Source organism: Chiloscyllium plagiosum, unplaced genomic scaffold (genome assembly GCF_037043375.1).
Source record: "Chiloscyllium plagiosum isolate Xiang-an unplaced genomic scaffold, Cpla_swu_hap1 HiC_scaffold_35, whole genome shotgun sequence".
Lineage (NCBI taxonomy): Eukaryota > Metazoa > Chordata > Chondrichthyes > Orectolobiformes > Hemiscylliidae > Chiloscyllium > Chiloscyllium plagiosum.
In genome coordinates, this window is record NW_028270173.1 from 36,609,500 (window position 1) to 36,635,526 (window position 26,027).

The window sequence follows — 26,027 nt, forward strand, 5'->3', positions numbered from 1 at the left end:
AGGTAAGGGGTAAATGTAGGGGTATGGGTGGGTTTCGCTTCGGCGGGTCGGTGTGGACTTGTTGGGCCGAAGGGCCTGTTTCCACACTGTAAGTAATCTAATCTAATCTAAAAAAAATTGTGAATAGTGTTCAAGAATGTGTAGGTTAGGTGCATTAGTCAAGGGTAAATGTAGAGAAAAAGGGTAGGGGAATGAATTTGGGTGGGATATTCTTTGGAGGGTTGGTGTGGACTTATGGGGCCGAAGGGCCTGTTTCCACACTGTAGGGATTCTGTCACATAACATGAATTCTAGAACATTAGCCATGTGCATTGTGGTTTCCAGGTACCTCTTTATGGAATGGACTTTAAAAAAGGCCATTTGGTCCATCGCACCCATGCTGTCATCAAACATCTCTCACTTTCCAGCACTTGACTGTACCCTTGTACGCTGAGGCATTTCAAATGCTCCTTTGAGAATTCCCCGGAGAAATGTGTTTCTTCAGTGCATTTTGGCCTCACAAAGCAGGAGGATTTATCACGTTCTCTTCCAAGCAGACAGCAGGCACTGAGTTTTTCTTTCAGCAGCTGCCGTCAGTTACTGTTGTGACTGCAGCACATCCGAAAGGCTGAACTCAACTCACTTCATTGTGTTTCCACTGTCACTTCCTGATTCAAAACCTTTTCTGCTGAGCTCAGCTGACTTCCGTAATATCTCACAAGTGTCTAAATTCCTGGAGGCAAACCTTGAATAGCCGAGTTCTGCCAGAGCTTGGTGACTCATAGATTGTTTGAATTGCAATTGGTCTGGCCGTGGATTTGTCTCCAGTCAGTAAGAGGCTATTCGAGTGATTAGGAACAGAGTTTCATGGTCGCACGGGATAGAGCATTCCTGGATTGTGGGGGACACTTCTGCAGAAACGATCGCCCCAAAATTCCTCTCCCACCATGAGTAGAGACGGAGGAATGGAGGGATTGGTATTCCTGGTGCTTCTGTGTGGGGAAGTCTCTGCAAGTGAGTATTCACAGCTGAGAGGGGCAGTGTCAGGCTGGGGTAATGTTAGCACAGAGGGAAACCGATAGCCCGAGGTATGAGGGAGCAGTACCAGGCTGGCGATTATATTAACATAGAGGGAAACTAATAGAGCGAGGTAGGGGCAGTGCCAGACTGGGGGTTGTGTTACAACATCTCAGAGGGAAACTAATAGAGTGAGGTGTGAGGGTGAAGTGCGACGCTGGAGGTTATGTTAGCGCCGAGGGAACCAATAGAGTGAGGTGTGAGGGGGCGGTGCCAGACTGGGAGTTATGTTAGCACAGAGGGAAACTAAATAGGGTGAGGTGTGAGGTAGGTAATACCAGGGTGGGGTTATGTTAACACAGAGGGAAGCCAGTATAGTGAGGTGTCAGGGGCAGTGCTAGACTGGGGATTATGTTAGCACAGTGGGAAACCAATAGAGTGAGGTGTGAGGGGGCAGTACCAGGCTGGGGGTTATACTGGAACATCTCAGTGGGAAACCAATAGAGTGAATTGTTGGGGGCGGGTGCAGTACCAGGTGGACATTGGAGTTGCAAGATTGAGAAGGGTGTAGGAGAACGGGACGGGGAGGGTGGGGTGCCCGAAACGTCGACTCTCCTGTTCCTTGGGATGCGGCCTGACCTGCTGTGTTTTTTCCAGTGCCTCACTTTATCGACTCTGACTCTCCAGCATCTGCAGTCCTCACTATCTCCTCGGTTGTGAGGGGGTTAGGCCATGGGTAGCATGCCTCCACCATTAAATTAAATCATGTCTGATAATTTCCCATCTTCAGATTCCATCAATGTTCCAACAAAAATCCAATTCACTTTTGAAAACACTTGAAATGAGAACTCCCCTACCCCCCAACCCAGCCCCCGCCATTGCCTCGACGTTGCCAACTTTTTGAGTTCAGGATTTCCACTATTGCTCAATGTGAGGAGAAACCTGCTGACTTCCCTTCTGAATGGCCTGTTATTTTATATTGGTGTCGAATTGTTTTATGTTGATTCTGTCAATTACTTGTAACCCTTTAAACGCTTATAAAAATACAAAGCAGAAGGATTAGAAGCAGAAGTAGGCCATCCGGTCTTTTGAGACTGCTCCAACATTCAACATGATCATAGCTGAACATCCAACTCCGTACCCTGTTCCCGTTATTGTCCCACACCCTTCACAATCGATTAGCTGTGAATGTTCTGCACTCAAGGAATGATAAGCTTAAATACAAACAAAAGATGCTGGGGTAACTCAACAGGTCTGCGGAGAGAGATTAATATTTTGATTCCAATGTGGCACTTCTTCAGAACTGTCAGCATTCCAGGTTCTAACCATTCATTGTGAGAATATGTTACCACAAACACCACTGGTTCGTTTAACAATCACCTTAAACTGGAAATCTACAATTTCTAAACTATTCCCCAAAGGAATTGGGTTCCCCCTGTCTTGGCACTGTGTGATATTGAACACTGCTATCAAATCTCCTTGAAGTCTTTTCTTCTCCAAAGGAAACCGCCTGATCTGTGCACATCGTTGTCATTCCTCAACCCTGGAATCATTTTAGTTTATCTTTTCAGTAAGCTCTCAAAGAGTATTCTGCATTCCCTACGTAGCTGCACCCAGAATTGAAAACAATACTCTGGTTCAGCCTGCGCTTTTCTATCTGTAATGGTTCAGCATGAATTCACTATTCCTTTCTTCGGATGCATGCACCTCTGGGACGGCTAGCTTTTGTTTCCCAACCCAAATTCCCTACTGGCTTGCCAGGTCATCTCGAGGGGAGTTAAGAATCATACACTCCCTACCATGTGGAAACAGGTGATTCGGCCCATCCAGGTCGACCCCCGCCCATTGTATCTCTGTAACCCAGCATTTCCCATGCCCACTCCACCTGACCTGCGCATGTTTGGACTGAGGGAGGAAACCAGATGATCCGGAGGAAATGCACACAGATACAAAGGGAGAACATGCAAACACCACACAGGTAGTCTCCCAAGGAGGAAATCGAACCCAGATCCCTGGCATTGTGAGGCAGCAGTGCTAACCACTAAACTGCCCTGCTGCACAATCCTGTGGGACTGGAGTCACATGTACTCTTGATCTTGCAGATTTCCTCCACTCTGGGATAGGAGTATGAATGAATGTGAAGTTACTTGCTTTGGAAGAAAAATTGTTTTTTTAAAAAGCGGCATATTACTTCACTGATGAGGTGCCAGGAAGTGTGGGTGTCTGATGAGATTTTGTCTTGAAATCTCTTTTTTTAGTTTCTTTTTTCCCCTCTGTTATATTATCATGGGAGGACTGTTATTCTGAATTTTTTACCTCTTTATTTTTCTATTTTTTTCCTATGATTTTATACTTTTGAAGGTCTGTAATGCTGGACCTTTTAAAGAGGTTGTACTGATGCTAGTGCTGTAAGTGGTGACTTGTAAACTTTTCACTGTACTCACGTGAGTACATGTTACAATCTAATTCTAATGTGGTATTAAGTGTGTTGGATTGGAAGTCAGACAGAATAGATTAAATGTCACTTTGCATCAGCAGTTTCATTTGGAAAATTTTAGCCCAACTGGTATTCATCAGTCAGGGCTTCCTCAAAGGTGCAGTGGCTTGCAAAGTATCAATGGGGGAGTTATGAAGTCTAGATTAGAGTGGTGCTGGAAAAGCACAGCAGTTTAGGCAGCATCCGAGGAGCAGTAATGAGTTCTGAAGTCTGACTGGTCAGCTACATTGGCCCAAACTAGGCCAGATGTCAATTACAAAGTATTAAGTTGAATACAGCGATGAAAACATTCCTTCGTTACTCGCGCAAAACATTGAAAAAATTAAAAATAAAGCATTGTGCTTTGAAGATTTCCATCACTGGGAAACGTCAGGAATATGAAACTTGTTTTTAGTGATTCTTTGAATCATGCATGTTATCCTTGATTTAGACTTCATCACTTTCTCCAACTTTACCCCTTGACTTTCTATTTTCTACAATAGTGCTGCCCATCTCTGCAAGCACTCTCGGAGAACTGGTATTCCTAGGTAATCGAGACCATTTGGCCCATCAAGTCTGCACCAACCCTTTGAAGAGCATCGCACCCTATTCCTGTAACACATACATTTACCATGGCTGACCCACCTAACCTTGATAACTACTGCGCAATTTAGTTGCTGACTCCCTTTTTAGAAATTTTTTCCCAATAATTTTGCTAAGAAAAATATGACAGCTACATCCTCACTAAGGTTTTCTGTTACTTATTTGCTGTTAGCTGCTCTTGATATCTTTTTAGCTTCCCACTAACCTCCTGTACTCGAGAGCTCATCACAATGACTTGCAAAGGAAGCGCAATAGTGCCTAGGACCTGGGCTCATTTCCAGCTTTGCATGACTGTGTTTTTGGAGTTTGCGCATTCTCCGCATGTCTTCATGGGTTTCCTGCCACAATTCAGAGATTTGCAGGTTAGGTAGATTGGCCATGCTAAATCATCCAGTAGTGTCCAGGGTACGCAGGCTGAGTGGAATAGCTATGGTAATTGAGGAGTTATGGAGATAGGGTGGGAGGAGTGGGCTGCTTTTCAGAAGATCAGCGCAGACTCAATGGGCTGAATGACCTCTTTCTGCACTGTCAGGATTTGATGACTCCCTTTTTGAGGTCAATTTGTACCATTTGTGGTGTATTAGCTTGTTACCACTCCCAAAACTCAGTAAGGTTTGTTAAAGGTTTTGTACCTGCTCTTCTTTAAAAAAAAAGACAATCTCTGCAGAGTTTCCTCAGTTAATCACATAACTGCAACAACAACAGTTCTTTCTTGCTTATGTGTCGCAGTTTTCCACAGTTGGTATCCCAAAGTTTGTGAGAGAGATTGAGTGGATTGTAGGGGCACAGGAGGGTACTCAGTGGGACACTGAAAGGGATCTGAAAGCAGGGAGTAAGATTCAGGAGGACCATGGCAGCAGGGTCGAGAGGGAGAGCAGGGATAGTTTGAATGTCTCATTTTATGTTGGATTGTAAATGTAGTGGCCATGCCTCTCTCTGTTTCAGATTCTCACTCTCTTCGGTACCTGGCCACTGTTCAGACTGCGACCCACCACCTTCCAGGCTTTGTGATCATCGGCTATGTGGATGATGTCCAGTTTTTCAACTACGACAGCACTCGGAAGACATTGATCGCCCAGGGGCAGTGGATGGTGGAAAGTAAGAAGCCCCCATTCTGGGAGCGAAGTGCAATGCTGGCACAGCAGAAGGAGAAACATTTCGAACACTACATTCAAATGCTAGCGGCACGGACCAACCAGTCGGGTGGTGAGCTCATACACCTCAGTTGTTAACATCTTTTGAGAGAAGCTGAGAGTAGAAAGGGATCTGGATAAGGTCATGGGAAGGAAGGGGTTCCATCTCCTTAGAGCAGGGTCTAGCAAACAATGTGTACATTAGACCTCAAAGTATATTTGAAAAAAATGCTGTGCCCACCCTACCTGATGTTCCAAGGTTCAGGGGAACACAGATTTCAGGGTTTGACCAAAAAAATGCAGGAAAACCCAGGAAGGGAACCAAGAGAGGATATTAAAGAGGAAAACCAGGATATTCTGAGACTGTTTGAAGAGATAGATAGCACTAGTGTAGAGAATAGAACTTTAAGACGTGAAAGTTGGAGTAAGGGAGAAAATAATGAAATCTAAATCAAGGATACAAAATATGTGGAGTACAGTAAATTAGACTTCAGAGCAACAGGCACAGATTGACTTGTGGAAGTACGATGCTGTGACAATAGCAGAGACCTGGCTGAAGGGACTGCGTGTTAAATACCACTGGGTATAAGGTGTTTGGTAAAGATAGGAAAGGAGGAAACAGAAGAGAAATGGCATTATTGGTCATGAGGAGCATTGGTGGAAAAAGGGCAATTGCATAAATAAGGTTGTAGACAGGACTCTGAACTAAATGGGGCATGAGGAGGGTTCAGTTAAAGGGGAAATTAGAAAACCCAAATTAAAGGAGGAGGTAAGAGTGCAGAACTCAGGGGAAGTTATTAAAATCTCCAGTACACACAGAAATACGGCAGTGTATATGGAAAGGGTTAGCAATGAAACTTCAAGCACACTGGGCAAACGAATGACTGTGAGAAAAGGGACCGTTAATACCGGACTTAAGCTGTTATGTCTGAATGCATGCAGTATGAGAAATAAGGTAAATAAGCTTGTGGTGTAGATCGAAATTGGCAGGTATGATGTGGGCATCATGGAGACTTGGTTATAAGGGGATTAGGATTGGGAGCTGAATATTCAAGGATTGAAAAGGTAGGTAGTTGGGCAGAGGTGGTGGCTTGCCTTATTAGTAAAGATTAAATTAAATCAATAGTAAGAAATGAAGTAGGGGCAGATGGCATAGAATCTGTGTGGGTAGGATTGAAGAACCGCAAAGGTAAAAAATCAAACCATAGTTGGAGTTACATACAGGCTCCAAAAGTAGTCAGGAGCTAGGGCACAAGATGCACCAGGAGATTGAAAAGATGTGTAGGAAGGGCAAAGTTACATCGATCATGGGGGATTTCAATATGCAGATGGATTGGGAAAGTCAGGCTGGAGATAGATTGCAAGAATGGGAATTTGTGGAATGTTGACCAGATTAAATTTTGGAGCAGCTTCTGGTGGAACCTACTAGGGAACAGGCAATACTGGATTTATTGTTGTGCAATTGATAGGGGAGCTTAAAGTGAAGGAACCATTAAGAGACAGTGATCGTAACATGATTGAATTTACTCTGTAATTTGAGAGGCAGAAGACACCATCAGAGGTAACGGTATTATAGCTAAATAAAGACAACTGCAGAGGCATGAGGAAGGAGCTGTGTAGAATTGACTGTAAGAGGAGTCTAGCAGGAAAAACAGAGGAACAGCAATGGCAGGATTTTCTGGGACTAATTCAGGAGACACAGCAGAGATTGATCCCAGGAAAAAGAATCATGGTACAGGGAGGTTAAGGCAACCATGGCTGACTGGGGAAGTCAGAGGTAGTGTAAAAGCGAAAGAAAAAGCATATAATGTGGCGAAAGGAAGTGGGAAACTAGAGGATTAGGAACCTAACAAAGACCAATAGTGGGCAACAAAAAAAGCAATAAGGAGGGAGAAGATTAAATATGAGGGTAAGCTAGCCAGTAATATAAAGGAAGACTGTTAGAGTTTCTTTAGACATATTAAGGGCAAAAGAGAATCAAAAATGGACATTGGGCCTCTGGCAAATGACACTGGAGAGATAGTAGTGGTGAACAAAGAAATGGCTGAGGAACTGAATAATTACTTAATGTCAGTCTTCACGGTGGAAGACATGAGTAATACCCCAAACATTCAAGTGAGTGAGGGGGCAGAGCCAAGTGTGGTGACCATAACCAAGGAGAAGGTGCTCGAGAAACTAAATGGCCTAATCCATCTGAACCAGATGGATTACACCGCAGAGGTACAAGGGAGATAGCGAAGGGATAGTGGATTCATTAGTGGTGATCTTTCAGGAATTGCTAGAATCAGGAAGGGTGCCAGAGGACTGTTTAAAATGGAGCAAGGCAAAAGATGAAAAATTACATTAAAAGATTAGCCTAACCTTGATTGTGGGTAAGATCCTGGAATTGATTGTGAAGGATGAGATTTCTGAATACTTGGAGGTTTATGGTAAAATAGATAATGTCAGCATGGTTTCATCAAGGGGATGTCATGCCTGACAAATCTGCTGGAACCTATTGACGAGGTAACGAGCAGATTAGACAAAGAAGTGCCAATGGATGTTATCTATCTGGACATCAAGAAGGCCTTTGGCAAGGCGCTGCACAGGAGGCTACTGAGTAAGATAAGGGCCCATGGTGTCAGAAGCAAGGTGCTAGTATGGATAGAGCTTGGCTACTGGCAGAAAGCAGAGTGTGGGGATAAAAGGATCCTTTTCAGGATGGCAGCCAGTGACAAGTAGTGTTCCACAAGGGTCATTGTTGGGACGATAACCTTTCCCTTTATACATTCACGATCCAGACAAAGGAACTGAGGGCATCCTGGCTAAATTTGCAGATGATACAAAGATAGGTAGAGGGATAGGTAGCATTGAGGAGGCAGGGAAGCTGCATAAGGATTTGGACAGGTTAAGAGAGTGACAAAGAAGTAGCAGATGGAGTACAATGTGGGAAAATATGAGATCATACACTTTGGTAAGAAAAATAGAGGTATGGGCTATTTTCTAAATGGACAGAAAATTCAGAAGAATGAAGTGCAAAGAGACTTGGGAGTTCTAGTCCCGGATTCTCTCAAGGTAAACTTGCAGGTTGAGTCAGTAGTTCGGAAAGCAAATGCAATGATGGCATTTATTTTGAGGGGACTTGAATATAAAAGCAGGGGTGTACTTCTGAGGGTCTATGAAGCTCTGGTCAGACCACACTTGGAGTATTGTGTGCAGTTTTGGGCCCCACATCTCAGGAAGGATGTACTGGCCCTGGAGCACGTTCAGAAGAGATTCACAAGAATGATCTCAGGAATGAACAGTTTAACATATGAGGAACGTTTGAGGACTCTGCCTTTGTACTAGATAGAATTTAGAAGGATGAGAGGGGATCTAATTCAAACATACAAAATACTGAATGGCCTGGACAGAGTAAATGTTGGGAAGGTATTTCCACTGGTCAGAGAGACTAGGGCCTGAGGGCACAGCTTAGAGTAAAGGGAAGACCTTCTAGAATAGAGATAAGGAGAAACATCTTTAGCCAGATAGGGGTATTTCTATGGAATTCATTGCCACAGAAGGCTGTGGAAGCTAGGTCATTGAGTGTTTTTAAGACTGAGTTAGGTAGGTTCTTGAATATCAAGAGGATCAATAGTTGCCACAGAAGGCTGTGGAAGCTAGGTCATTGAGTGTTTTTAAGACTGAGTTAGGTAGGTTCTTGAATATCAAGAGGATCAATAGTTATGGGGAGAAAGTGAGAAAATGGGGTTGAGAAACTTATCAGCCATGATTGAATGGTGGAGCAGACTTGATGGGCTGAATGGCTTACTTTCTGCTCCTATGTCGTATGGTCACAAGGGACATCCCAGAAGGTTCAAACATAGTATCAATCTGACCTGATTTAACAAATAAAAAGAGTGCAATTAGTTTGCACATCTATTGGTAACTAGTGAGTGTGTTACGACATGGGGTAAACCCCTCTGCTAATTTAAATCTGACACACAGAGAAGTTCACCTCATGCCATAATGTGTTAAATTTTGAGAGGCAAAGAACAATCCCAGATGACACTACTTAAAGTAAAAGTAACAAGTTTATTCTTTACGTCCAACAGAGAACATTGAAACAACAACTATTTACAACTCCTTTCTCTCTAACCTATCTTTTACCCTCCACTGGACAACATTGGTCAGACAAATTTCCTTTTAGATTTACGGCAAAATCAATTTCAAACCCAGGTATAGTCTTCAGATGTCAAACTTTCTCTGTAGATTTCTTTCAGTTGACCATAGTGTTCTGCTGCAAAAAATTTCTTATAGACAGGTACCTTTTGGAGAGTTATTCAGCTGGCAGTCTGTTTGTTGGTGCTTGGTGCTATTCTCCCCCTAACTGTTCATATTGTTTTATACCACAAAGCATTGAATCATTTCATTGGTTTGATGCCATTCCAAACAGTAACATTCAAATTTGATTGGATTTTAGTATCTGTGGCATAATTTAAACTTTGAATTTGTTTTTGTACCATGGCAACACAGTACCAGCTATTTGTGTCAATCAAATGTTAAGTATTTAAATCTTTCAGCCCAATCTGTGCCTCTCTAAGTCTGCGCCAGCTTCCAGTCTCTCTTAAAGGTATAGTACTCACCTACACCTTCATAACAAGTGGGAAGGATAGATGTGACATATCTGGAGGGAAATTACAGAGAGAGTTGATATTATACAATGGTTATAATTGGGGCTGGGGGCAGAGTGGAGGTGGAAAAGCATATTAGAAAACCAAAGGGAGATTATGAGGAAAGACTGGTGGTCAACATGAAAGAGTGTCTCAGATTCTTGTGTGGGCATGTCAGTATTAACAGGTTGGTAAAACTAGGACTTTTTAGGGACCAAAAAGTTTTACACATGAAGGTGGGAGAGACATGGCTGGCATGCTAAATGAACATTTTGCACAAGTCTTTATCAAGGAGGTGCTTACGGCCTAGGCAGGAGGCTCTTGGTGATCAGGGTGAAATGTTCATTAGAGTATGAATAGTTAAAGTTGGCACTACGACCGGATAAGATCTATCTATGGATAGTGAAGGACAGTGGAATTTTGCAGAGGCACTGGGCATGATCTTTCAGTCTTCCCTCGACTCGGGGAGAAGCCCAGAAATTGGAAAATTGTAGATTTTACACTCTTGTTCAAAAAAGCCCGGAAGGTTACAGCCGACAGTCACAGACAAATCAGTTTAACCTCTGCATTGCAGATATTATTCAGGATAGAATTCATAGTCAGATGAATAAACATGGCTTGTTTAGGGAAAGCCAGCGAGGATTTGTAAAGGGGAAATTAAATTTGGCTAAATTGCTGGAGTTTCTTTGAAGAGGTAACAGGAGATTGTGTGTTTTTTTTTAAGTTGAGGGGAAGAATGCACGGGGAAGGGTGAAGTCCTTAAAACAGCCTTGACAGGAATGGTGTGGAGTTGCAGATTTACTAACAGTCTATTCTGGAATTTGTAGACCTTTCTAATATATGTGATTAAAGCTTTCACACTCCTTTAAATTCATTCAATGGATTGCTTCTATTCAGTTAAATCAATCAACATGGTTCAGGAGTTTATTGACAACTTCATTGGGAAGTCTCATTTTTTAAATATGGCATATTTTAAACATATTCATGCTTTTAAAGAGCATTTCAAATAGCAAAGTCTCAATGTCTGAGTGTACTATCAATAAAATATCAGTGCGCAGGAAGAAAAGTAATTAAGAAAGCAAACAGAATGTTGCTGTTTATTTCAAGGGGAGCAGAAGGCAAAGACTGGGAGGGTATACTTCAGTTATCCAGGCCATGATTACTCTACATCTGGAGCACTGTATATGGTATTGGTTTCCTCGTTAATGTAATAGTGTAAATGCATTGGAGACAGTTCAGAGAAGGTTCACCTGACCAATACCAAGAAGGAGGGTTGCCTTAAGAGGAAATGTTAAGGACGGGCTCGGCTTGTGATTGCTGGAGTTCAGAAAGGTTAGAAGTGACTTGATTGAACCATAACCGTTCCTGAGGGGTCTGCCAGGGTGGGTGTGAAGAGCAAGTTTTCTCTTGTTTGATGACCTAGATCCAGGTTCACTGTTGAAATAAAGGAGATCATCTATTTAAGACCAGGAAAAGGACATGTATCTTTCCTTTGTGAATCCTTTGAACTCTCTTTCTAGCAGGTAGCCTTTTTAAAAGAGAAAAAGGGTGATGGGGAATGAATATCAGAAATGGAAGGTATTGGGAAGTCATTAGTTCAGCTGAATTGAATGGTGGGATAGTTTCAAAGACCTAATTCTGTCCAAGTTCTATAAGTTTAAGTACTCCTTTAGAAGGCACCCAGGGTTTGATGCTACTGCCTGCTTTCCAGTGTTGAATCTGATGTGAGGTGCAGGCTAATGGGTGGGCTCACTCAGTCCAATGTCTTCTGATTCCCTGAGTCTATCTCACTAACAGGGATCCACTGGTTCCAACTAATGACTGGCTGTGACCTGAGGGAGGATGGCACCACAGATGGATTCTCACATTTCGGCTGGGATGGGCAAGATTACATGAAATTTGACAAGGATCACCAGGACTGGGTCACCACAGTACGATGGGGAGAAAAGACAAAGAAATGGTGGGAGGAAATCAGGGCCTGGAATAATCAGCAGTGGACATATTACCTGGAGAAGGAGTGTGTACACTGGCTGAACACCTACTTGGACTACGGACAGCAGATGCTGAGTATCAGTAAGTGATGAGTCAGGGAGAGTGAAAGTCTGTAAGTGCGGGTGGAAGTACAAGTCTGCAATGAGGTGGGAATGAGAGTTGGAGAGTGGTGGGAAAGTGTGAGGTTGTCAGTGTGGGGATGGTGAGAGGGGAAAGAGAGCTAGTAAGTGAATAGGGGAGTTGGGGGTGCGAGTAAAAGTTGTGGAGTGAGAGGTGAGAGAGTAGGTTAGTGGGGAGGAGCGAGAGTTATGTGTGAGGGAGAAGAGAGAGGGTGAGTGAAGGGATAGAGTCAGAGGTAGTGGGTGAGCGGAGTGAGAGACTCTGGGCATGAGTGGGGAGTGAGAATCGGAGAGTGAGAGTCGGTGAGTGAGGGGGGAGTGAGTCAGTGAGTGGGGGAGGGGGAGTGAGAGTCGATGAGTAAGAGTTGGTGAGTGGGGGAAAGTGAATGGGGAGGCAGAATGAGAGTCGGTTAGTCTGGGGGAGAGTGAGAGTCAGTGAGTGAGGGGGCAATGATTGTTGGTGGGGGAGGGGGGAGTGAGAGTTGGTGAGTAAGGGGGTGAATAAGGGGGGAGTGATTGTCGGTGGTGGAGGGAGAGTGAGAGTCGATGAGTAAGAGTTGGTGAGTGGGGGGAGAGAGTGGGGGAGGGCGAGTAAGAGTCAGTGGAGAGGGGGAATAAGAGTCGGTGAGGGAGGCAGGGTGAGAGTCGGTTAGTGATGGGGAGAGTGAGAGACGGTGAGTGAGGGGTCAATGATTGTCGGTGGGGGAGGGGGGAGTGAGAGTTAGTGAGTGAGTACGGAGTGAGAGTCGGTGAGTGAGGGGTGAATGAGAGTAGTTGAGTGAGGGGGGAGTGAGTCAGTAAGTGAGGGTGAGTGAGTCGGTGAGTGGGGGAGTGATTGTTGGTGGGGGAAGGTGAGTGAGAGTCATTGACTGGAGGGAAGTGAGTTGGTGAGTGGGGAGAGTGAGAGTCGGTGGCGGGGAGTGAGTGAAGGGGTGAATGAGAGTCGGTGAGTGAGGGAGAAGTGAGTTGGTGAGTGGGGGGAGTGATTGTTGGTGGGTGAGTAAGAGTTGTTGAGTGGGGGGATTGAGAGTCGTTAAGTGAGGGGGGAGTGAGAGTTGGTGAGTGGAGGGGAATGAGGGGGTGAGTTGTGGCTGAGTTGATGAGTGAAGGACAGTGAGTGAGGGGCGATTTGAGAGTTGGTGAGTGTCGGGTGGAGTGAGTGTAACAGTGAAGGAGTGAGGGGAGTAGAGTGAGTGAGTGGCTGTCTCTCTCTCTGTCTCTCTCTCTCTCTCTCTGTTCGTGCAGTAACTCCTCTCTCTCTCTCTCTCTCAGTTTCCCCCATGGTGTCCTTTACCCGACAGGGTGATTCTAACCGGCTGTCTTGTCTCGTCACTGGATTTTATCCACAAGCCATTGAGGTGACTCTGTGGAGGGATGGAGTGTTGATCGATGAGACCCTGTCCACTGGGATCTTACCCAATCACGATTGGACCTACCAGATCCGGAAATGGATAGAGTTTGATCCAAAGGATTGGGCTGAGTATTCCTGTCGGGTGGAGCACAATGGGCTGGAGGAGAAGTTGATTTATGGTAAGACTGATTCTCACTGTTAGAGAGGAAACAGTCTCAGACCAGAATCATAGGAGGGAATGTCAATGTGAGTTTAGGACAGGCGAGGGGCCAGGATGGAGAGTGAGAAATAAATATTCACTTTCAGTATGTCAAAGATGTACCACTTGTTGACAGGAGTGATTTAGACTGTGTGTGACAGCGTGTCAGGAACCAACGTACCTTGGAGTATTGTGAATAGACTCTAAACTGTTTGGTGAGGTAGAAAGAAAGATACACATCTTCCTTCAAGCAGAGAGTTTACTGCGTTGCTCAGTTCTGTCCCTATTAGACCATACCTGGTTTCATAGTTGCTCTGTTAATAGATGGTCAAAACAAATTAACATGAACCATTAGGTTCTCTTCACATGAACAATGTGATTCGCCATACCCAGATTCGCTTCTTTGAGGTAAATCTTTTGTTGCCAGTTTTTCTAAACTGAATTGAAACAAAATAATGAGCCAGGCTTTCTGGAGAATGCCATTCCACTCCAGTCATCTTTCACAGAACAAAGAGCTTACTGTTTCTGAGAGGCGATACTGATCTGAAGGAGATGCGCTCCTTCAGAAACACAGAACCATACTACCATTCTGACCTGCCCATTGAGCCATAGAACCGAAGGCAAGCCATGCTCCTTTTTCACAGTGGTCAGTATTCTGAGACCAAATATGGTGCCCAAAAAACAGACAGTATGGTAGCTGCTGCAAAAGGTTACGTTTGTTAGTAACCGTGAGGCTGGTGTGCCAGGTGGGGAGGGGAAGTATGATGCCAAGTTAAGTAGGGTGGCAGTTTGGAAGATAGAGTGCCAGGGGATTAAGTGCCATCTGGCTAGGATGGCAAGTGGATCAGGCAGTCAGGCATTAGGGGACCGTGTAGATTAGATTAGATTAGATTACATTACAGTGTGGAAACAGGCCCTTCGGCCCAACAAGTCCACACCGACCCGCCGAAGCGCAACCCACCCATACCCCTACATTTACCCCTTACCTAACACTATGGGCAATTTAGCATGGCCAATTCACCTGACCTGCACATCTTTGGACTGTGGGAGGAAACCGGAGCGCCCGGAGGAAACCCACGCAGACACGGGGAGAATGTGCAAACTCCACACAGTCAGTCGCCTGAGGCGGAAATTGAACCCGGGTCTTCGGCGCTGTGAGGCAGCAGTGCTAACCACTGTGCCACCGTGCCTGTCCTTGCCACCGTGCCTGTCCTTAACTGATGGAGTGGTGTGGGTTGTGTAGAGTCATGAGTTAAACCGCATTGAAACAGACCCTTCAGTCCAACTCGCCCATGCTGACCAGATATCCTAAACTAGTTTGTTCCCATTTGCCATCATTTAGCCAATACCTCTCTGAACTCTTCCTCATCATGTACCCATCCAGATGCCTTTCAAATGTTGTTAATGTACTTGCATCCACCATTTCCTCTGGCACTTGTTCAGTATGTGCACTAACCTCTGGGTAAAAAAGTTGCCCCTCAGGTTCCTTCTAAATCTTTCCTGTCTCCCCTTAAACTGATGCCCTCTCCTTCTGGACTCCAGTACCCTAGGGAAAAGGACCTTGGCTATTCACGCCATCCATGCCTCTCATGATTTTGGAAACCTCAACAAAATCACCCTTCAGCCACCGATGCTCCAGGGAAAATAACCCCAACCTATTCAGCCTCTCTCTATAGCTCAAACCCTCCAACCCTGGCAACATCCTTGTAAATCTTTTCTTTGCCCTTTCAAGTTTAACATCTTTTCTATAGCAGGGAGACCAGACTCGTTCCCCTCAGTCCCCTCCACTCACCAAAACTCACATATTTTGTCCATCAGGTAGGGGTGGAGTGGTGTCAAATCTAGAGGGATGCTGGGGTCAGTGGGAATTTGCATTCATGGGATGGAAAGTTGGGTCCAGGGGTGGAGACGGGGTGTTGGGGTTGGATGTATCGAGACTGGGGATTGGGCGGGAGATGTAGGATTCAGCATACGGATGTGGGAAGCTGCACCTAGAGTGGAATAAGGGAGGGGTGGGATCGTGGGTGGAGAGGAGAGTTGGGTATGAAGGCAAGATTGCAGGAGGAGATGTAGATTTTGGTCAGAATTTGAGATTTTAAAGGGGCTGTGGGGAGGGGTATTCGAGGTGGTCTGAGGTACATTGCGAGAGTCAACATAATAATTATCTAGGCTTAGACTGGGCCTTGAATCATGGAATCCCTAGAATGCAGAAGCAGGCTATTTGGCCATTTGAATCCACACCAAACTTCCGAAGAGCATCCCACACTGACCCGCTCACCCTGTGTTATCCCTGAAACCCTGCAATTCCCATGATCAACTCACCTAACCTACACATCACTGGACACTGTGGGCAGTTGACAGTCTAACATTTCCACTGAGTCCCTGTGAGTTAGCTGCAGCAAAACTCTCTGAAGGCTCCAATTTCTCTGGAGATCTTCAGAGGGTTCCAGGAGTACAGGAAATGCCCAGCAAATCTTCAGTTACCTGGGTCACATCTTCAGTACTATGGTGCATGGTCCCCTGTGCAAAACTCAAATCGACTCTGCAGAATGAGCAATCTTCCCAAAGGAAAGTCTGGATTGAAATTGTCTAATCATTGCCTTGTTGCCAGTTACAATGTAGGCCATGAACAAGTGGAGGTCTGTCAGTGAGTGGGCCATGGTCAGGGTGGGTGAGGGTGGTGGGGAAATAGAAATGGAATTCATGGCCAGTCCACATGAAGGAGACATTCGGGTTTGGATCTGGTGGAGGTGACACTCTCAGGCCTGAGTCCAGAGGATTATGTCTGACATGGAGCTAAAGGGGACAAAGGTTTTCAGGCTCTATGGCAGGTTTGGTAGAGGGGAGGTTGGTGTTTTTGATGTGGGAGTTTGAGTGTGAGTGAGCAATGTGTAGTAGAGTTGGGGAGGTGTGTGTCTTCACGTGCGTGTGCTCGTACATTCGTATCCATGTGCTTGTGTTTTCATATGCATGTCTGTGTGTGTCTGAGTTCGTGTCTGTGTTTGTATGTCTCTGTGTGCCTGTGTGTTTGTGTTTGTGTCTGTGTCTCTTTGTGTGTGTCTGTGTGTTCATGTCTGTGTGAGTCTGCATCTGTGTCTGCCTGGGTGTTTTTCATGTCAGTTTGCTGCATCTGGGTTCAATTCCCGCCTCAGGCGACTGACTGTGTGGAGTTTGCACGTTCTCCCCATGTCTGCGTGGGTTTCCTCCGGGTGCTCCGGTTTCCTCCCACAGTCCAAAAATGTGCAGGTCAGGTGAATTGGCCATGCTAAATTGCCCGTAGTGTTAGGTAAGGGGTAAATGTAGGGGTATAGGTGGGTTGCGCTTCAGCGGGTCGGTGTGGACCTGTTGGGCCGAAGGGCCTGTTTCCACACTGTGAGTAATCTAATCTGTCAGTCATTGCAAGGCTTTGAGAGAGCAGCAGGGTTGAGGATGTTGGTTGTAAAAGTATGAACATAGCATGTCATAATAGCTAAAGACTTTTATTCACAATTCATGTGAAGCCTCTTTGATCTTTCTGATATTGTGCATGTTCTTTCATCGTTTGTGCCTACGGTTTGTCAGTTCCCCTCCTTCCTGGCCATTGAAAGCTCATTAGCCACCACTATTGGATTTCCCAAACCAACCCAAAGCCCCTCTTTTGAGCTCGGCAGTGCATCCCAGGCTTCTAATTTTAATCTGTGCAACCTCCCGATGCCTCCTGCATCTCTAATGATATCTCTCTTATTTTCATCCACCCAGAGCTTATCACTCTGAGAGGGATAAAATTAAATGTTGCGTTGTTATAATAAACCTGCCTGGAACCTTGGTGAGACTGCATTTAGAATCCTGTGTGAAGATCTGGTCTCTGTGTAATTAAAAAGCAAAAATATAGAGACACTGGAGAGGGGTGCAGAAGAGATTTTCGGGATGGTAACAGAATTGTGTGTCTAAGTATTGGGGCAGGATTGGCTGTCTGGATCTCCTCCGTCAAGGGAGCAAGAGAAGGAATTGGCAACAGAGGTCATTAAAATAATGAAATGTTTTAGTAGCATAAATATATTGTGAATGTTTCCTGTTGGGTGGGCATAGAGCACCAATAAAACATTGTCACCGACACAGTCCAGAGGAAATTCAAGAGAAAGTTCTGCAAGCAAACAGGAAAGTGGTGTCACAACCAGACTGAGTGGTTGAAGTGGATAGCACAGATGGGTTAAAGGAGAAACTTGGCAACAATATGAGGCAGAAAAAAATGGATGGCTATGACAACATGGTTCTGATGATGGTGGTACAGTGGCTCTGTGGTTAGCACAGCTGCCTCACAGCGTCAGGGACCCGTTTTTGATTCCAGCCTTGGACAACCATCTGCATGGAGTTTGCACGTTCTCCTGTTTCCTCCCACAGTCAAAGGATACGCAGGTTAGGGTGATTAATGATGGGAATTTGTGTCTGAGTGAATTGCTTTTTGGAAGGTCGGTGCAGACTCAATGGGCCAAATGACCTCTTTCAGCATTGTAGGGATTCTACCATAAATTGACATGGGTTCAGATAGGAGGAGGCTTGAGTGGAGCATTGTCACCAGAATAGAATAAATGAGCTGAATGGCCTGTGTAATCTCACACTTTCTCTTTCTCGCTGTCTCTGAAAGTACACACACTTTTTATCTCTCCTTACTGTCTTACAGTGCCAGAGTCTGACTCCCATGTTCTTGTTGCTGTTATGGTTTCACTTGGAGTCTTCATGATCATCACTCTCCTTTTAGGGGCTTTCGCTATCTTTTGCAAGAAAGGTAAGATTCCATGCAGCTCTCCAATGGAGGACCTATGGATATGTGGGGTGAGTCCAGGGCCATGGAAGTAAAGGGCTCATGGTGTTTGTGGAGCTGTTCGGGGAGAGTGTTGTCCTGAAGAAACTTGGTGGTGGGGGATTGGCTCAGTCTGTGGGGTCCTGAGTCCAGGGAGGTGACTGTAGCACCTCATCAATGTTTAGAGGCATTGAAGGGTCCCAGGATTGGCCAGCGAAGGCTTTGTAAGTGTTCAGGGTGGGAGAGCGGATCTCGCTGTCAGTGGAGAGAACTTAAGTGTGGAGTGCGCTTACCAATTCTGGAGGTCTCATCGCATGACTTAGCCACGCTCCAGCCAATGTTTTGGCCAGTCCATCAACCCAGTCGACTCCCTGCCTTCCCACACCAATCAGAACGCAAGGAGACATCATACCAATTGGATAATGGAACATAGAACATAGAACAATACAGCACAGAACAGGCCCTTTGGCTCTCAATGTTGAGCTGACCTGAGACCTATTCTCAGCTCGTCCCCCTACACTATCCCAAAGTCAAGTGTGTGCTTATCTAAGGATTGTTTAAATCTCCCTCATGTGGCTGAGTTAACTAAATTTGCAGGTAGGGCATTCCACGCCCTTACCACTCTCTGCGTAAAGAACCTGCCTCTGACATCTGTCTTAAATCTATCACCCCTCAATTTGTAGTTGTGCCCTCTCGTACAAGCTGACATCATCATCCTTGGAAAAAGACTTTCACTGTCCACCTTGTCTAATCCTCTGATCATCTTGTATGTTTCTATCAAATCCCCCTTAGCCGCCTTCTTTCCAATGAGAACAGACCCAAGTCTCTCAGCCTTTCCTCATAAGACCTTCCCTCCAGACCAGGCAACATCCTGGTAAATCTCCTCTGCACCTTTTCCAATTCTTCCACATCCTTTCTGTAATGGGGCGGCCAGAACTGTACACAATATTCCAAGTGTGGCCGCACCAGCTTTTTGTGTAGTTGCAGCATGATATTGCGGTTCCGGAACTCAATCCCTCTACCAATGAAACCTAACACACTGTATGCCTTCTTAACAGCACTATCCACCTGGGTGGTAACTTTCAGGGATCTATGCACATGGGCTCCCTCTGCACATCCTCTGCACATCCACACAACCAAGAATCTTTTCATTGACCATGTACTCTGCCATCCTGTTATTCTTCCCAAAGTGCATCACCTCACATTTAGCTGCATTGAACTCCATTTGCCACCTCTCAGCCCAATTCTGCAGTTTATCCAAGTCCCCCTGCAACCTGTAACATTCTTCCAAACTGTCCACTACTCCACCGACTTTAGTGTGATCTGCAAATTTACTAATCCATCCACTTATGTCTGCGTCTAAGTCATTTGTAAAAATGACAAACAGCAGTGGTCCCAAAGCAGATCCTTGTGGCACATGACTAGTAACTGGACTCCAGACTGAATATTTTCCATCAACCACCACTCGCTGCCTTCTTCCAGAAAGCCAATTTCTAATCCAAACTGCTAAATCACCCTCAATTCCATGCCTCTGCATTTTCTCCATCAGCCTACCATGTGGAACCTTATCAAAGGCTTTACTGAACGTCAACTGCCCTACCCTCATCTACATGCTTGGTCACCTTCTCAAATAATTCAATGAGGTTTTTGAGACATGACCTGCCCTTGATGAAACCATGTTGACTATCTGAAATCAAATTGTTGCTTGCTAGATGATTATAAATCTTATCTCTCATAATCCTTTCCAAACCTTTCCTACAATAATGCTTGACCTTCTGTCACCCCTCCATTTTTCCCTTTTATTTTTGATATTTTAACATCTGATTAAAAATAAATGTGTAAAGGAAGTGATCGATGAAGCCAATCTTTGATACTAATGGCCCTCTCCACTTCCTTCGGCGTTATAGACAATTGGAAATTGGTTCAGCTCAATTGACTGGATTGTTCATTTGCAGAGAAGTGTGATGCCAACAGCGTGGTTTCAATTCCCATCACTGGTTTGAGGTTATCATAAAGGACTCTCTTTCTCAACCTTTACCTCGCCTAAGGTCTGGTGGCCTTCAGGTTAAATCACCACTAGGCACTTTTCTGTAATGAGAGAGCAGTCTTTATGATCCGATACGACTATGGTGACGGAACAGAAACAAGAGACATTTGGATGTTGGTTGTATGGTCCTCATCTCCCAGAGACTCCAAGGCAGTCCTGCTATTTAGTCAATGCTGTATATTGGGCCTTGGCGGTGGTATTGGGTGGGTGGAAGTTGATGGATAGCAGAGGCTGAGGGTGTCCCCATGCTCCTCAGGTCCTGGTGGAGGGTCGCAGGTCAATGAAGGGAGTACTGAGTGTGTGTGAGGGCATCAGGCTGTAGGTTGAGGGCCTTATCTTTGAGGCAGAAGATGCTACAGCCAGAAATGGGTTTCAGTTTGGGAGAGGCTCTCAGTTCGCTCAGAAGGGTGGGAGGGAATGACGGGGGAGTTGAGGTAAGAACTTTGGGTGAGTGTGGGAGCGAGAGGGTCAGGTGAGTGTGGGAACAAGGAGCTTGGTTTCAGGTTTGGAGTGAAGTGTTACAGGATGGAGTTAGAGTGAGTCAGAGTGAGGATTTGGTGGGGAATTTGCTAATTAGGTTATGTGGGAGTGAGAGGGAACAAAGAGCATTAGGATAAGCAGGAGGAGTGAGAGGGAGCCAAGGAGATTGGAGGGGGCAGTGGGAGTAAGAGGGCATGGTGGGAGAGAGAAGGAGCGGGGGCAGTATTTATGTGGGACTGATCTAATGAGAGAAGGGTCAAAACATTTCGTTTGACTGGGAGTCCTACTCAGTTTTCTGCCTTAATTTTTTTTGTCAGTATATTGTCAATCAGTGAATGCTCCTTGTTTTCACAGTGAGAAGGAAGAGTGACTACATCCATACACACAGTAAGTTAAATTATCCTCTGGATCCTCTGTCCATTGTGTGACTGATACACTGACCAACTGGTTGCTCCCTCTGTTGGTGTGTCTCTATCTCTATGTCTCTCATTGACTCTCTTTGTATGGTTCACTATTTGCATTGTGGCTGTGTGAGTATGAGTGTGTGTGTGTGTGTGTGTGTGTATCTGACTCTGTGTCTTTGTGTTTGTATGTATGTGTGCCTCTGTGACTTTCTCGCTCCCTATATTTTATCCTCATCCTTTGCCCTGTCTGTATCCCTCTCCCTGTTTACCCTGTATGTCTTGTGTGCTTGGTGTGATATTGAACAGATTTTAATGCCTCTCTTTCCACTAACAGCTTCTGATGATGGGATATCCTCAGCCAGTTCCACTGCCAGTTCCTAAGGTACAAATAGTTTTAAACAATGTTGGGAGCAGATCATTCTCACTGGTATACTGGAGCAGGTATTAACTGTACATTCTGGACGGTGGACTCTAAGCTCAGTCTCTCTCTCCCTGTGTGATGACTGAAGATCAGCTCATACAGTTCAACACTGAGCTTTCAGACTGCCCTTCAACAGATAGTTGCCTGGTACTCACCTGAGATTTCTGAGACAGGTGAGATTTGGTTATAGAAATATCTGGAAATATGGCATCGTGGATATGGCCTTCTGTCAGCTGCTCGACTTCCTTAAGGGATTCGGTATTGCGAGCTTTCTCAACATAGTTATTCACGAGTTTAGCATTGGTCTCCCGGGATTCTGAATTTTTGGGTGTTTGCGGAATGCTGTGTGGTAGATAGGGTCTGGATCTGATGGGGAAATCACTGCAGTTCAGAAGATCAGAGCGTGCGGAGTCATGCAACACGGAAACAGAAACAACTTGTCTGTGCAGACCAATTTTCCCAAACCAAGCTATTCCCATTTGGTGATGTTTGGCCATATCCTGCTAATCCCTTTCTTATTAATGTACCTGTCCAAATGTCTTTTAAATGTTGTAACTGTACCCTCATCCACCACTTCCTCTGATGGTTCATTTCACATATGAACCGTGATCTTGGAGAGAGTGCAGTGTAGATGGACCGGAGTGAAACCTGGACTTTTAGAGTTTAGTCATGACGAGAGATTAAACAAACCTGAAGTGTTCTCTTGAAATTTGGCAGGTTAAGGGCTGATTTGGTTGATGTTTTTTGAGATATTAAAGGAAGTAGCCAATTTGATGGAGGCAAACTTTCTGTTGATTGGGGAGTCTCAAAGGCATGTTGTAAAAGTTAAAGCCAGACACACCGGGTGTGTCGTTAAGAAACTCTTCCACATTCAAAAATGGTTGAAATGCTATTGCCTAATAGATAATTGGTGTTAAATTGACTGTTAATGAGTTTGATGAGCAGAAAGCTGCAAATCTCCAAAAGGAGGAGATCAGGGGAAAGTCAGTAAATGGGCAGTTTGGCCACAAGTCCTCCACAGTGACAATATATTCAGGGGCTAAGTGGCTTCCTGGTGTTCCCTGCCCTGTGCATTTTGCAAATATTATGTATGTTGGTCAGCTGGCTTGTTCCCAGTGAATTTTGTTCTGATTTCAATTTTTATTTATCAGCCATGTGGCGTCAATTGCCCATCCCAGATTTTGATTGCACTTGGTGAGGTCTGAGGTCTGCTGTTTATTCCCTGAGTCTGTAACTATCATTTCTTTCTTTTCCCCAGTGGTCTACCATATCTGACTGGGAATCTACAGACATCATTTCCCAAGATCAGCGTCTGGAGGGGAGAAGAGATTAAGATAGGATTGACTCCTGCTCACTCTCAAATTCTGGCGCATTTTGAAAATCTGATTCCTGATTCATGGCAACATTAATATTTTGTTCACTGAAATCTGACCTGCTAATGCCGGAGCTGTATAATCAAAATGTGACTTCTATTCCTGGAAAGTAACCTCACCTCCAACTGGTGACCACTCCCCCACCAGTTACTGTGCAAATGGCACTACCCTGTCAGTGATGGTGATGTGTACATGTTTGACCCCCTTCACAGATCATTCACCAATGGGATAGCCTTGGACCTCAGATCCTTGCACTTTCAGTACTTAGTTAACCTTTACCTTTACTTGTATTCATAACAATTCTTGTCAAGACTGATTGAACCCAGTAATTGCCTGACTGTGATATAAACTGTCCAACTGCAGGAGAGGACCAGACAGCAGCACCTGTGGATAATGGGCCACAAGTTTAAGACTAAGATGAGGAGGAAAATCTGCTCTCTGAGGCTTTGAAATTCTTTCCACAGAGAACTGTGCAAGCAGAGTCCCTGTGTACATTTAAAGATAAAATGGATCCATTCAGATGGAATCACAGCTGAAAGGGAAGAGGAAAGGGCTCACGTGGAATGGCAGTTCAACCGTGATCCAACTGAGTGGCAGAGCAGGCTGGAGGGGGAGAATGGCCTACTTATTAAGCTCTTATAGTCTGCATCACAAGCTCATCTCCCTTCCCTGGTATAATCGTTGTCTCGGAATCTCTTGACTTCAGATGTTCCCTATGTTCAGGTTGTGAGCGCAATGCACTGTCTGACTCTAAAACAGGGAAATAGTGGTGTACTGTACTCCCAATCATTCTGTCCAGGCCTCTGAGATTCTACTAACAATCTTATCTTTTTGAATAAAAGCAAAGTACTGCGGATGTTGGAAATCTGAAGCAAACAGAGGGAACACTGGAGAAACTCAGATCTGGCAGCATCTGTGGAGACAGTGAACAGAGTTCACGTTTCAAGTCCAGTCTGACTCTCCTTCAGAACAATGAATTCTTCTGTTTGGCAGTATAGTCATGCCTGACTCGAGACGTTATCCGTGTTTCTCTTTCATAGATGTTGCCTGACCTGCTGAGTTTCTCCAGCATTCTTTGTGTTTGATTCTTATCTTTTTTTTGTTCTCAGAGGGCTGTCTGCTTCATCTTCCATTCCTGACAGATACTTTTTTCATTTTTCATCACTTGAGAGCTTCCAAAATCGATGCTGTCTCTATAATGTTTTGTCAATAAAGACCTCAAACTGTGTTTGGTTTGCACTGCTGCCTCACAGAGGCAGGTTCGATTCCAACCTCGGCCGACTGTGTGGAGTTTGCACATTCTCCCTGTGTGCGTGGGTTTCCTCTGGGTGCTCCAGTTTCATCCCACAGTCCAAAGATAGATGAATGGGCAATGCTAAATTGCCTCATAGTAGCTAGGGATGTGCAGGCTAGGTGGGTTAGGATAGGATAGAGGGGTGGGCCTGGGTGAGCTGCTCTTCAGAGGGTTGGTGTGGAATCAAAGGGCTGAATGGCCTACTTCTGCACTCAAGGGATTCTATGTTTCCCAACAACCCCCCCCCCTCCCCCCCCCCCCCCCCCCCCCCCCAACAACCCCCTCCCCCCCCCCCCCCCCCCCCCCAAACCACACCACACTTGCACCTCGGCTACTTTACTGAGGGCAGAATGCATACAGGATTTTTCTTATTGAAAAGTGCAATATGGCCAAGATTTAGCAGGGTGACAAATTCTGAACCCATATCAATGAGAATTCTTGCCACTCTGACTCCTGGAGACCAGCTATTGTCTCTATATTCTTGAGGGGCAAATGACTAGGGGATCACAGGAAGAGGATGAGGGACTTCAGGGGATGGGAAGGTAGGGTTCAGAAACAATAGCTGAGTGGTGACCTTCAGGAGGCATCTTCTGGCCCTTTCCCTCTAGTCCTTGCCATATTGGACCCAAAATGGGGACCCCGACACTGCACTTAAACCTAGCAAGCATGTTGACCTAGTCCTCCATCTGGGAGACCAGCCACAACTCTTAGCTGCTGGGAAGACGGTTAACTGAGCTCTTGGCTAAGGCTGTTAGTTGGCCATTGATTGATTGATGGCGAGTGAAGACGTCACCCAGAGATATTGCTACTGAACCTTTAATCATCGAGTTGGTGAGAAGCTTGTTTCTTGGGTTAAAGTGCACAAGTATTTGCCCTTCCTGACTCCTTCCTCACTACTCCAAGGCAGTCTGCAATCAAACATTATAATTCCAGAGTAAGAATCAAATATTCAAATTGCAGCTCATGAAAACTAATTTAGAACTGTCCTGAAAGTCATTTCACAAGACTGAAACATGTGAATCAGGTGTCATGAAATTGAAGGAATTTGCAGTCCTTAAATTAGCTCTCTTTAATAAGTCAATGTTGCATTTTCAAGCTTTTTAACAGAAATAGCCTGTGCAATGGATATTTGGCTTGCACTTTTTTAAATCAAGGTTTTGTTTCTCCCTCGTAAGTTTGGCTTCCCATACTTCTTTCTCTCTCTCAGTAACAGAGCTTCTTCGTAAGCATGCTGTCTCTGCAGCATTATCGGGTCAAAATCCACACACCTTCTAGGAAGGTTATGATTATTTTAATGTTCAAATTAGCAAGAAGCATTAATAACAATTAGCAAACAGTTTGCAGAGATTTCAAAAAGCAAGTTGGTGCTTGAAAAAGGACCCTAATAATCTTTGAGGAGGTAGCAGAACTGTTTACAGGAAATTGTGTTAGGTGCAGAGCAGAGGAAAGTTAAGAACATAATGACAAGTTATCACACGGGTGTGGATTAGAGAACATTACGTAAGTACTTTGTATTAGTCTTCACACAAAAGAAAGTTCTAACTGTAGCACGATATCCTTATACCATTCCAACCCATCATTCAAGGTTAGGACCTGGAACGAAGAAAGCTGACAACATGTAGTGGGCGGCACGGTGGCACAGTGGTTAGCACTGCTGCCTCACAGCGCCAGAGACCCGGGTTCAATTCCCGCCTCAGGCGACTGAATGTGTGGAGTTTGCACGTTCTC

The 26,027-nt window shown here is 45.0% G+C and overlaps 1 protein-coding gene across 1 annotated transcript; it reads left to right on the forward strand.

Annotated features, from left to right (window-relative positions):
• Positions 1-815: 815 nt before the first annotated feature.
• LOC122541320 (major histocompatibility complex class I-related protein 1-like) lies at positions 816-24,233 on the forward strand. Its single transcript, XM_043677977.2, has 8 exons — positions 816-993; positions 5,021-5,281; positions 11,637-11,912; positions 13,223-13,480; positions 18,161-18,265; positions 21,162-21,194; positions 21,546-21,593; positions 22,891-24,233. Exons 1-7 carry the CDS (start codon positions 927-929, stop codon positions 21,590-21,592), a joined length of 1,047 nt encoding a protein of 348 aa, XP_043533912.2. The 5' UTR covers positions 816-926; the 3' UTR covers position 21,593; positions 22,891-24,233.
• Positions 24,234-26,027: the final 1,794 nt, after the last annotated feature.

Bases quoted from the DNA above. Each gene is read 5' to 3' on its own strand.
- LOC122541320 (XM_043677977.2), top strand. From the start codon at position 927: ATGAGTAGAGACGGAGGAATGGAGGGATTGGTATTCCTGGTGCTTCTG. The intron at 13,481-18,160 runs GTAAGACTGATT...ACTGTCTTACAG, and splicing joins GGAGGAGAAGTTGATTTATG to TGCCAGAGTCTGACTCCCAT. The intron at 18,266-21,161 runs GTAAGATTCCAT...TTGTTTTCACAG, and splicing joins CGCTATCTTTTGCAAGAAAG to TGAGAAGGAAGAGTGACTAC.